A 10,862-nucleotide genomic window follows, 5' to 3' on the forward strand; every position below is an offset into this window, starting at 1 on the left:
ACTCTTGCCAAGCCAAAACAGGAAAAATAGTCTAGGAAAAATGCACAGGCGATTCTGCCAGCAAGCACATTTGCACTGTCGCGCCGTGCCACGTGGCGCCCCATGCAGCGCGGTAGTGCAATTTTCTCAGAGTAAATTTTTCGTGCACTTTTGATATCCAGACTTGGTCCTCGACCCCCAAACGCGATTCCGGTTTAATTTCTTGAGCTTCTACTCAGACTTCAAAGTTACAAATTATTCGATTTAGCTTCAAATTATTTTTTTAGCTCGGAATCACTTCCTGCAAGGCATAAAACACGTAATAAATGTAATTCACTATCATTTAAGCTCAAGCACACATAAAGTGCAGTAATTAGAATGTAACATACGGCTAAAACACGAATTTCTAGCCTACCATCAATAAGTACTTTTCTATGAGGTTGTTTGGCTAAGCTTATAAGCCGGTCAAACTAACTTATAAGAACTTTTCAGCTTATCTATGCGTTTGGTAAAGTTAAAGTGCTTATAAGCCAAGTACTTATAAGACAAAAATAGGCCAAAAGCTATAAGCTTGTCACCCCCAGCTTATGAATTTGTAGCTTATAAGCACTTTAAGTTTGACCAAATTTTTTACTATTTTATCCCTAAAATATTCCTTTTCAAAACAAAACTCCTACATCGATACTCACTACCTCACATATTTTTTCAACCTAAACTGCAATTGTCATTGACTATTTGAGGTAAGCAAATTCTCTATTCCTTAGAATATTTGTATTTATGTGATTGTGTATTAATCTTTGAACTGTATGTAATAAACGGGGACATATCAAATTTTTGGTGTATAGCTTTCTAAGTGATGTGGTGATGAAGACAGTGTTTCTCTTCAAATATTTTATCCTATTTACGTTTATTTTTTTACTGAGAAACTTTTGTCAATGTACTAATTATTATAACTTATGATTATATGATTATCATAAAATAAATTATATTTATCATAAAAATTATCTTATCTAATCACAATTGTATTTAAAATAAAATAAAAAATAGAATATTTCGTATTTGAATCGATATGGAATCTAAAATTTTGAAGAAATTATGCCCTTATAAGTGTAAACAGTTCTAAGGTTATTCAAGTCATTTTAAGAGGAAAACGTGCTTATCAACACTTTTTATCAAATACTGCAACACTTTATTATCAATTTCAGCACTCGTATTCAAACACGTAACTGCTTATTCATTAAATCAGTTCAATACTTGAAATTGCTTTTCAGCACCTAATGCTTATCGGCTACTTCAAATCAGCTAATACAAACGGGCTCTATATAGATTTATTCCACCAGTAATCTTACTGTGTTGAGAGCGCGGGCCTAAGCCACTAGTTACTTTTATTTACTTTAACTGCTACTAAAAGTCTACTTAACGTCATTAAAATATAAAGTGGAGGTATTTTCGACTTTTGATAATTAGCTGTGCTAAGAGAGATTGTATTCTGTGCTTCGGAGGTTTTCATAAACTATGAGTTGACGCAAATATCCATGGTCTTTTTATATATTTCTTTATGTGTTCTTTCCTGAAACCCTTCCCTCTTTACTCCGTCGTTTTTCTTCTGAAGAAAAAAACTCAGTTTCAGTTTCTATTGAGACCCAATTCTTTCTCTTCTCGATTCTTATTTTGCCCCATGGACTTGGAGTCAGTTTACGAAATTGACCTTGTCGCCGGATTCATCTCCGGTAAAGGCTTCCGCCGAGTTGCTCTTCAGGTACACATTTTGTTTCTTAAATTCCAACTTTACAGTTTTTATTTTGTTGAAATAAGTTCGAAATTGTCTGCATAAACCCTATAAAACCCCTGAAAGTCACCTTTTTTAGGTTGGCTTCACATTTTGCAAAAGCTATCGTATCTAGCAAATTACTTTGGGCATAAACTTCCAATTGTTGGAGCAAAGTTTGAGAATCCATTTCTTTAATTCATCCAATGTCCAAAAGAAACCTTAGTGATTCAGTGATAGCAAATTACTTTGGTGGTATGCTTCAATTTGCAGGAGAAAAGTTTGAAAAGTCCACTTTTTCGACTGTAAATGTTGGTGAGAGGCTGTTTTACTCTTGAATATTTGCAATCAAATTATGTAGCACTAATAGGAGTTGGAACAAAATCTTTTATGTAACAGAGGTCATTTTCCAGTTTCAAACTTTATGGTTAGCATTTTGACCAAATAATACTGCTGTCTTGCACATTTAGCTACTTAGTGATATGAAAGAAGAATAATTGGGGCAATTATGGTCTTGAGTTGAAATCATACTTGTTGCTTCAAGAAGATTGTGAGCTCTTCAGACCCGACTCTACGATGTGAGGGCTTTTCCGTTTCATGGCTAGTTTAATCATGATAAAGCATTGTACCCCATTTCTTTGCGGAAATATTTACTTAGAGCAACTCGTTCATAGGTTCAATGTTATTTCGTATATAACATCTGCAGGATGAACAAAATGTATGAGGAATGTAGAGAAGAAAAGCTTTTCTTTCGCGTTCTGTTTCTTTTGCTTTTCCAAATCATTTGAGAAGTAGTAGAGTTGCCTGCTAAAGGTGCTAGTTATGGAAGATTAGTGGCCTTTGAATGGAACATGATATGTGTTTTGTTTAAACTGTTAGTTCCCTGATGAACTATTGAAAGATTCAACGAGGATAGTGTCTGCTCTACATGAAAAACTTCGCTTATTCAACCAGTTACATACTGGAAGTAATGGAGATGCAAAGGATGTTAGGCTGTATGTAATGGCGGACACTACGTATGGAAATTGCTGTGTTGATGAAGTTGGAGCATCTCATGTCAACACGGACTGCGTTATCCATTATGGTCATACTTGCTTCAGTCCGTGAGTATTGATTGTTTATGATTTTCATCATGCTTGTAACTTAGGTTTGTGATACAGCTGACGGAGTTAGTGTTTGGATCTGACTATTTCTGCTGCAGGACATCGACTCTTCCCGCTTTTTTTGTCCTTGGGAAAGCTTCACTAAATGTGCCACTTTGTGCTCAAAAGCTTTGCGAGTATACAATAAAAGCCGGCAAACCTATTTTGGTATGACTAACTGCTACTTCCCATGTCTATTTTCCCTTCTGCATTGGTTTATCATCGGAAAGTTGCAATAAGCATATTTCTCGTGCATTCATAAGAGTGAAGTTGTTTTTCTGTCTTTTGTTACTTTGGTAAATATTGGTACATATTGTGTAGTCAAACTAAAAGCTTGTCTCAGTGATGGTTATTTCTATATCAATTTTGGTTTAGTTAAGTGGTTGCCGTAAGTGTGTTTGACTTCCATACTCCATTCATAGTGCTGGGAGGTTTAACCATCATGATTTTTGATTATTCAGACATATAAGAGCTGTCCGAATTTTAAATTCTCTATCGAACTCGTTAAGGACATTTATTGCCACTCAAAAAGCATAAAAAATATTGGTAGTCTATATCCTATGTTTTTTTTTAAAAAAAAAAGTGATGTTGCTTATAATGGCAGGTTCTTTATGGGCTTGAATATGCACATGCAATCACAGAAATCAAAGCATCAGTTGGTACTCAATCATGCTTCAAAGTGGAATTTTGTTATGCTGATACTATGTCTCCAGTTATAACTCCATCAGAAACTTTTTGCTCAATGAATGGGCAACCAAAACTAAGTGATGGTCAATGTGCAAATAGCTGTACTACTGAGGAGAACAATGCACCATATCGTATTGGAGGGTTGACGTGGTCGTTACCTGTGGGACACAGGATTGAGGACTATTTACTTTTCTATGTTGGTTCAGATGACTCAGCCTTTGCAAATATATCAATGACATACAATACTTGTGAAATAGGTGTGAGTTTTTCTTTCTTGTGTGTAAAGTTGTCATTATTTGCCTTAATTTATTTGGCTGTGAACGCTGTCTTTCAGATGCATTGCCTCTGTTTTTCCTTGCTGAGAATTGTCTCGCTTAGTGTTCTGAGACTGCAAAAGTCCTCCATCAAATACTATCTACTTTTGTATCTCTTTCTACCTCCCAATCAGAACAAAGTTACTAGTCCTTTCTCTTTTCTTTGCTGGTTTAACAAGATGTGTTTTTTTCAGTTTTCTCTTTTGATTTTCTATATCCAAATGGTTGTCCTTGTTTATAATTCTAGTTTGAAGATGAAGAGATTACTAACTTTTTGATGGTCCTGCAATTTTTCTTTTACTCATCTCAAAGAGAAAAAAAGAAAAGAAATTGTTGTCTCTTTTGTCGGAAGGTTCGACTTTCAGTAGGATTTATCTATAGATAATTCTATCTGACGTTAGTTTTGTCTTTTGGATGTTACTGATTGTTGTCTTCTATGTTCTCTGTGTCATTCCCAGTCAGATATGATGCTACGGAAGACCTTTTGGTGAATGACTTTTCTCAGCAGAAAAGGATTCTTAAGCGTAGGTATTATTAGCATCATCCCCTTCATTTCAACTGCTAGATTTTGTTAGCTTTCTCTTTCTTTTATGCTCATGCTTTTGACACTATCTCGGGGTTTCTGTACTAATTATGTTTCTGCAGGTACTTTCTTATTGAGAAAGCAAAAGATGCTAGCATCATAGGGATCTTGGTAGGGACACTTGGAGTAGGTACTTTCTAGTATACATACTTGAACTTTGTAGGATCTTGGACTCAAAAAGTTGCACGATTTGTATGTTTTACCCTTTCAAGTACGTAGAATAAGGCTTTTATTCTTCTATTATTGGTGCAGCTGGTTACCTCCACATGATTCATCAGATGAAAGACTTGATTACCCGAGCTGGGAAGAAAGCCTATACTTTTGTTATGGGGAGACCTAACCCTGCAAAACTTGCCAACTTTCCTGAGGTAAATCACCTCAGTTGCTTGATGCTTGGAGGGTTTTTATTTTTCTGATTTGTGGGAATACTGAAGTTCTTGCTGTATTTCTGCAGTGCGATGTCTTCATTTATGTTTCTTGTGCACAAACTGCTCTATTGGATAGTAAAGAGTTCTTAGCTCCAGTTATTACTCCTTTTGAAGCAATGATTGCTTTCGGCAGGTAGTATTTCAAACTCCGTTCGTACGTTTAGCCACTCATGTTTCTTTTAGTGATCAGTTATTCTGTTAGCCCTACTTATAAACGAAGTTATTTTGTTTGCCTTCATCCACATGTTGTGTAAGCTCATCGCATTACGTGTTTTTGCCACTCATGTTTCTTTCAGCGATCAGTTATTCTGTTAGCCCTACTTATAAACAAAGTTATTTTGTTAGCCTTCATCCACATGTTGTGTTGTGGAAGCTCGTCGCATTACGTGTAACTGGGTTGGTAGCTTTTATTGATCTTGGACAAAAGTAGGGATTAAATTAGGCGGCCACAGGATTGTAAGGACGTAAGGTTGGGATTTATTTTCTAGGATTGCAAAGGTTATGAACCAGTACTAAAGCTAAAGGAAATGGGTCGAAGTACTCAAGAATGGTTTTTTGGGTTTATGGAGAGTTACTTGTGTTGAGGTTATGGCTTAAATAACTGCTTGGAGATTTACAATATGTAAGCTTCGTACACTTGGAGAGTTGGAGCTCCAACACATAGAGAAACAAAAAATGTTAAAGAAGAGAAAAATGGAGATGCTAGAAATAAGTATTTGACTAGGATTTTTATTTTTTAAAGCATTCTTATTCTAAAATATTGTGATAATGTACCTTTCATATACTATTTAAATTTGTACGTTTAATCTAAAAAACTAAAAAATCAGGTTTGCGATTTCTACTAAAATTTAGATACATTGGCCGTGGTATTGTTTTGGACGGGGGAGTATTACTAGTGTTTCCTTTGGCGATTGGGTTATATTATTATTGCCTATTGCAGAGAGACACAGACAGTTCATATTGAGGGCATGTTCTGCTACAATAATAAAGGTTTTATAAGCACTACAGTCTAAGCTGACAAGATTGGGTTGCTCTTAGTGGTGATAGCTCTTGACTTCCAACTAAGGGCTGGGACTTTGAGTAAGTCGGCAGGGGGAGGGGCACGAAAAAAGAAAAAAAAAAGAAACTTCAACCTAAACAAATGTTACATTATCACCTTGAATTTATATTCGTAGGATTCTGTGAATTGTTACTACTTTCAAATCTTAATTCTATAATATGATGATTTCGGAGCCATTTGGTATAATTGAGATCCTTTATATAATAAGAATGTGCCGTTGAGACTTAAGGGTAAGTTCTACAAGAAGTGGTTAGACCGACTATGTTGTATGGGGCAGAATGCTGGCCAGTTAAGAACTCCCACGTCCAGCAGATAAAAGTAGCTGAAATGAGGATGTTGAGATAGATGTGTGGGCATACTAGGTTAGATAGAATTATGAATGAAATTATTCGGGACAAGGTGGGGATGACCCCTGCGTAGGAAAAAATGCGAGAGGCGAGGCTGAGATGGTTCGGGCATATTAAGAGAAGCACAGATGCCTCAGTCAGGAGGTGTGAGAGGCCTTGGGGGTAAGAGTAAGAGTAGAGGTATGCCAAAGAAGTTTTGGGGAGAGGTGATCAGGCGGGAAATGGCGCAGCTTGAGTTAACCGAGTACATGACCTTGGATAGGAGGGGTGGAGGTTGAGGATTAGGGTAGAAAATTAGTAGGTAGTCGTGCGTTTCCCTTTGTCTTCATTAGTTCGATAGTATTAGTGTTAGTATGGTACCCCTTTTATCTTGAGTTTGCTATTATCGCATATCTTGTTCTATTATTACTTGACATCAGTACTTCCTTAGTTTGCTATGTACTCCTTTCATATTCTCTATTGTTATCTAGGATTTAGTTCTCTAAATATATTGTCTTGTCATTACTTGCTATCGGTACTATTTTCATATTCTCCATTGCTATATTCGATTTAGTTTCTAAATATATTGTCTTGCTATGACTTGCTATCAACGCTTCTTCCACCTTCTTTAGCCGAGGGTCTATCGGAAATAATCTCTCTGCCCTTTCAGGGTAGGGGTAAGGCTGCGTACATCCTATCCTCCCCAGACCCCACTTGTGGGATTATACTGGGATGTTATTGTTGTTGTTTGTCTAAGCGGAAGCAGTAATCTTTTTAAATTATTTAATCAATCTTTTCCAGAGGAAGTGAATGGACTGGGGCTTATGTAACCGAGTTTCGGGATTTGATTACTTCTTCCCCCATGGAAGTGAAAGACCAGTCAGAAGCACGATTTTCTTTCATTGAGGGTGGATATGTGGAAGATTTTGAGCAGCAAGGTGCATTCTTCTGCTTACATTTTTCTTGTGGGTAAAACTATACATGCATAGGTCCTGTTCAAATATGAACAAACTGTAGAATATAATTTCTTGAAGGAATTATACAATCACCTTTGCCTTTACTTGTGGATAAGCATGACTTAAAGTTGTGATTGTTATGGATAAGTAATTACAACATAAGTTTTGTTGATAATCCTTTTTCCTTTAGTTCATGAATTAGGTGTTTTTCAATGTATAGTTTTCTTGATATTTTTTGGTCTTGGAGGTTCTCTTTTCGTCTATCCGGCAGTGTAATGGAGTCTCTCTCGATCCTGCAAATCCAATTCACTTATTTCATACCTGTGCTTCCAACACTTGATTCTGGATTGACCCTTCAGGAAAAGCTAATGTCTATTTTTTCTTTGATTTCTACTAAACTTTCCTTGGGGTGTGCCGGGGATTACTTCTGCCTGTATGGTGCCTTTTCTTTTGTTTATTACTTGAAGGCATCTGGTTAAGCTTTTAAATATGTCTTCTACAGATGTCGAAGAAGATGTCGAAGATGGAGTTTCTGCTTTAGTGAACATCACAGAGAAGGCTCTGCATGTTCGTGACAAGGCCACTCATTCTCTAATGAATGGAACAGCTAAATCTGGGGCAGAGTACTTCGCAGCTAGGTCGTTTCACGGCCTTGACATTCATACTGAAAATAATTTTCCCGAGCCATTTTTAATTGGTAAAAGTGGGAGAGCATCAGGGTACAAGAATGAGACTACAGAGTAAAAGTAAATTTTGTGATGATTCCTGCCAGCTAATGCTAACTTGTTTCGGACGAGGTGTAGTTATTGACTATTCCTGCCAGCTCGAGGTGAAAACTAGATGCATCAAAAGGAACCACTATACATACATTCAAAGCTAAATTTTTAGAGAGGCAGCAGATCGCCAAAGGAACCCTAAAGATTGTATTAACTGTTACCGTTCTTAAAAATAATGTTTGGACTGCATCTGCTCTCTAGTTTTAGTGTAATCTGTTATATAGGAGCAGATGTTTATCTTTACTTTCTTGTAGTTTTTTGCTGCATTTTCTTGATGCTTTTGAATGAAACTACTTTACTTCATCAAAAAATGATTGTAATATCAGCGGCTATTCTTGCTTTTGGTCCCAAATGGCTATTTTCCTTTTCCAATCATTGTCTATACAATATTGACAATCTTAGGACCTCCTGTTATTTTTTTGTTGACAATATTGGGACAGTTTCTTTGATATAGTCCTTTTTCTTCTCTTTTTATTTTTCGTAGATGTGGTATTCAGGGCCGCTCAAGGAGAGGCTAGTAAGTAAAAGCTTAACATTAGCCCCCAAAATTTATTTTTGCTCGGACAATATTGAAGTTTGTAGAAAAAAGTATAAATTTTTATAACAATAATACAAAAAGACTACTTTTAAACATCAGAAATATTTAAGAATTTCGAATTAAATTACTCAGATCTTTATATTAATGAATAACTTTTTTTTACAGTAACATCCAAAGTAATATATTGCAAATACATGGTTGACATCTTATTAACATGAATTAATATTTACTAATATAAAGAATAATTTAAATTATGTGAAGTTAAAGGTTTTATGTCGTGAGAGCTTCTCTCTCTAAAACAACTACACAGTCTAGCCTTCCTTCTTTTTTCATACCTCATACACAACAAACGCTCACTACCTCACTAGCCATGAATAATCATATACCACCAAGCCTCTCTACTAACGATCTTATAGAACCACCGGATATAGGAAATGTGCAAATCGATGATAAGACAAACACCAATTCTCCAACTTCCTTCCTTCAAGCCTTAATCTACAATAAACATCAATCAGCAACCCCTCATATCCAATAGTGTATTACACACTATTTTGACCTAGAGGATGAGAGTATTGCAACCAATCAAGATGAAGACATATTTATCCCTATAACGACTGAAGATAAATGTCGTTTATATATGTCTTCAATACTCCATAATTGTTAAGCTTTCTGGTCGAAAAATAACTCACCAAATCCTGCATGCTAAACTGGTTGGACTATGGAAGCCAACTGAGGATCTTCTTTTAATAGATTTGGGATCAGACTTCTTCTTGATCAAATTTCAAAAGGAGGAAAATATGCTTAAAGCACTGCATGAGGGTCCTTGGTTTGTTTTAAATCATTTCTTGTCTGTTTGAAAATGGGAGCCTAAATTCCATGCGTCCTCTACGCAACTTACGTACTCAGCTATATAGGCTCGTCTACTAGAACTTCCAACAGAATTTTACGATGAGCAAATTCTAAGAAAGGTGGGTTCTAAACTAGGTCAATTACTAAAGGTTGATGCATCTACCTCCTCTACTGCTAGGGGAAAGTATGCTCGAATATGCATTGAAGTGGCCCTTGCGAAACCTCTTAAAACTCATCTACTCATTGGACACCATTATCAGATGCTACTTTATGAGGGACTCAATTTGCTGCGTACAAAGTGTGGGAGATTTGGACACGCCACAATAAATTGCTAACACACACCACCAATACCTCTACACTCCAGTACTATTTCAAACACTAGTTCCACCCCTAACACATCAACTACAAAAACAGTCCAAGAGTCTACATGTAAAATAGTTGACTTTCCAAAGAAGCAACTACCACGGTACAACCCTAACCACCATCAAACCAACACTAGGGCGGCGCCAGAGGCAGTCAAGCTAGGGCAGCATCCAGGTAAGTCTCCTTTTACTTTTGGGCCTAGCCAGTCTTCTACGACTATTGGTCCTACAATTGGGCCTACGACTAGGCCTACTAAGGCTCATAAAATCACTAACACAAACTCACATAATAAGCTCTTTAGTAATAAATTTAATAATTTGGCTGGTCTGCATGATTTTACTGAATCCAATATGGATTTGGACACCTCCACATTAATAGGCCCAATATAGAATTCCTCAATAACCAAGCCCAAAAACAATTCACTAGAGGATAATTCTACTACAATCTGGCCGGCCCTTTCCACCAATCACACAAACCCTACTCGTAATCATAAATCATTAACACTTACTACTCCTCTAATAGACTTAACTTCTCAGGCATGCCTAACTATTCCTACACGCCACCTAAGGAACTCACTATAGAGAAACAACCCATTAGTAATTCTAACCATTGCCAAAGCGACAAATCTGCTTCTTCACATGACCATTTAACTACACCTGCACTACACGTTGATAGCAGCAAAGCAAATTTGCATGCTATAGTAACCTACGTCCACCATCAACCTAGCCAACCTCAATTCCCATACAAACAAAATGATTATCTTCCATATGAATCTACACAGGAGATTCCCTCTACTTCACAATATACTAGTTCAAACTCAGGAAAACCTGCACAATCCTCTAACGTATCAACTTCACCTTATACTCCAACAGATAGTAGCCATGCAACGACCAACATTTCCACCAAATTCAACCAACACTTATCTGAGATATCTAGACAACAATCATTTCTTCCATCTGCCAAGATTGATCATGCAAGGCCCTCAACTACCACACATAACAACTCCGCTAGTGTACACATCCCAGCAAACCACGATGCACCTTCCACTCCAATCGTGGTTAGAGATGGATTTATAGGGCCATGCATTAATATT

The 10,862-nt window shown here is 36.7% G+C and overlaps 1 protein-coding gene across 1 annotated transcript; it reads left to right on the forward strand.

Moving 5' to 3' along the window:
- Positions 1-1,553: 1,553 nt before the first annotated feature.
- On the forward strand, positions 1,554-8,368 carry LOC107829003 (uncharacterized). Its single transcript, XM_016656412.2, has 10 exons — positions 1,554-1,738; positions 2,627-2,850; positions 2,949-3,057; positions 3,494-3,833; positions 4,349-4,418; positions 4,536-4,603; positions 4,726-4,841; positions 4,928-5,034; positions 7,089-7,225; positions 7,746-8,368. The coding sequence occupies exons 1-10, from the start codon at positions 1,658-1,660 to the stop codon at positions 7,985-7,987; spliced, it is 1,494 nt and encodes a 497-aa protein (XP_016511898.1). The 5' UTR covers positions 1,554-1,657; the 3' UTR covers positions 7,988-8,368.
- Positions 8,369-10,862: the final 2,494 nt, after the last annotated feature.

This window comes from Nicotiana tabacum, chromosome 5 (assembly GCF_000715075.1).
Source record: "Nicotiana tabacum cultivar K326 chromosome 5, ASM71507v2, whole genome shotgun sequence".
Lineage (NCBI taxonomy): Eukaryota > Viridiplantae > Streptophyta > Magnoliopsida > Solanales > Solanaceae > Nicotiana > Nicotiana tabacum.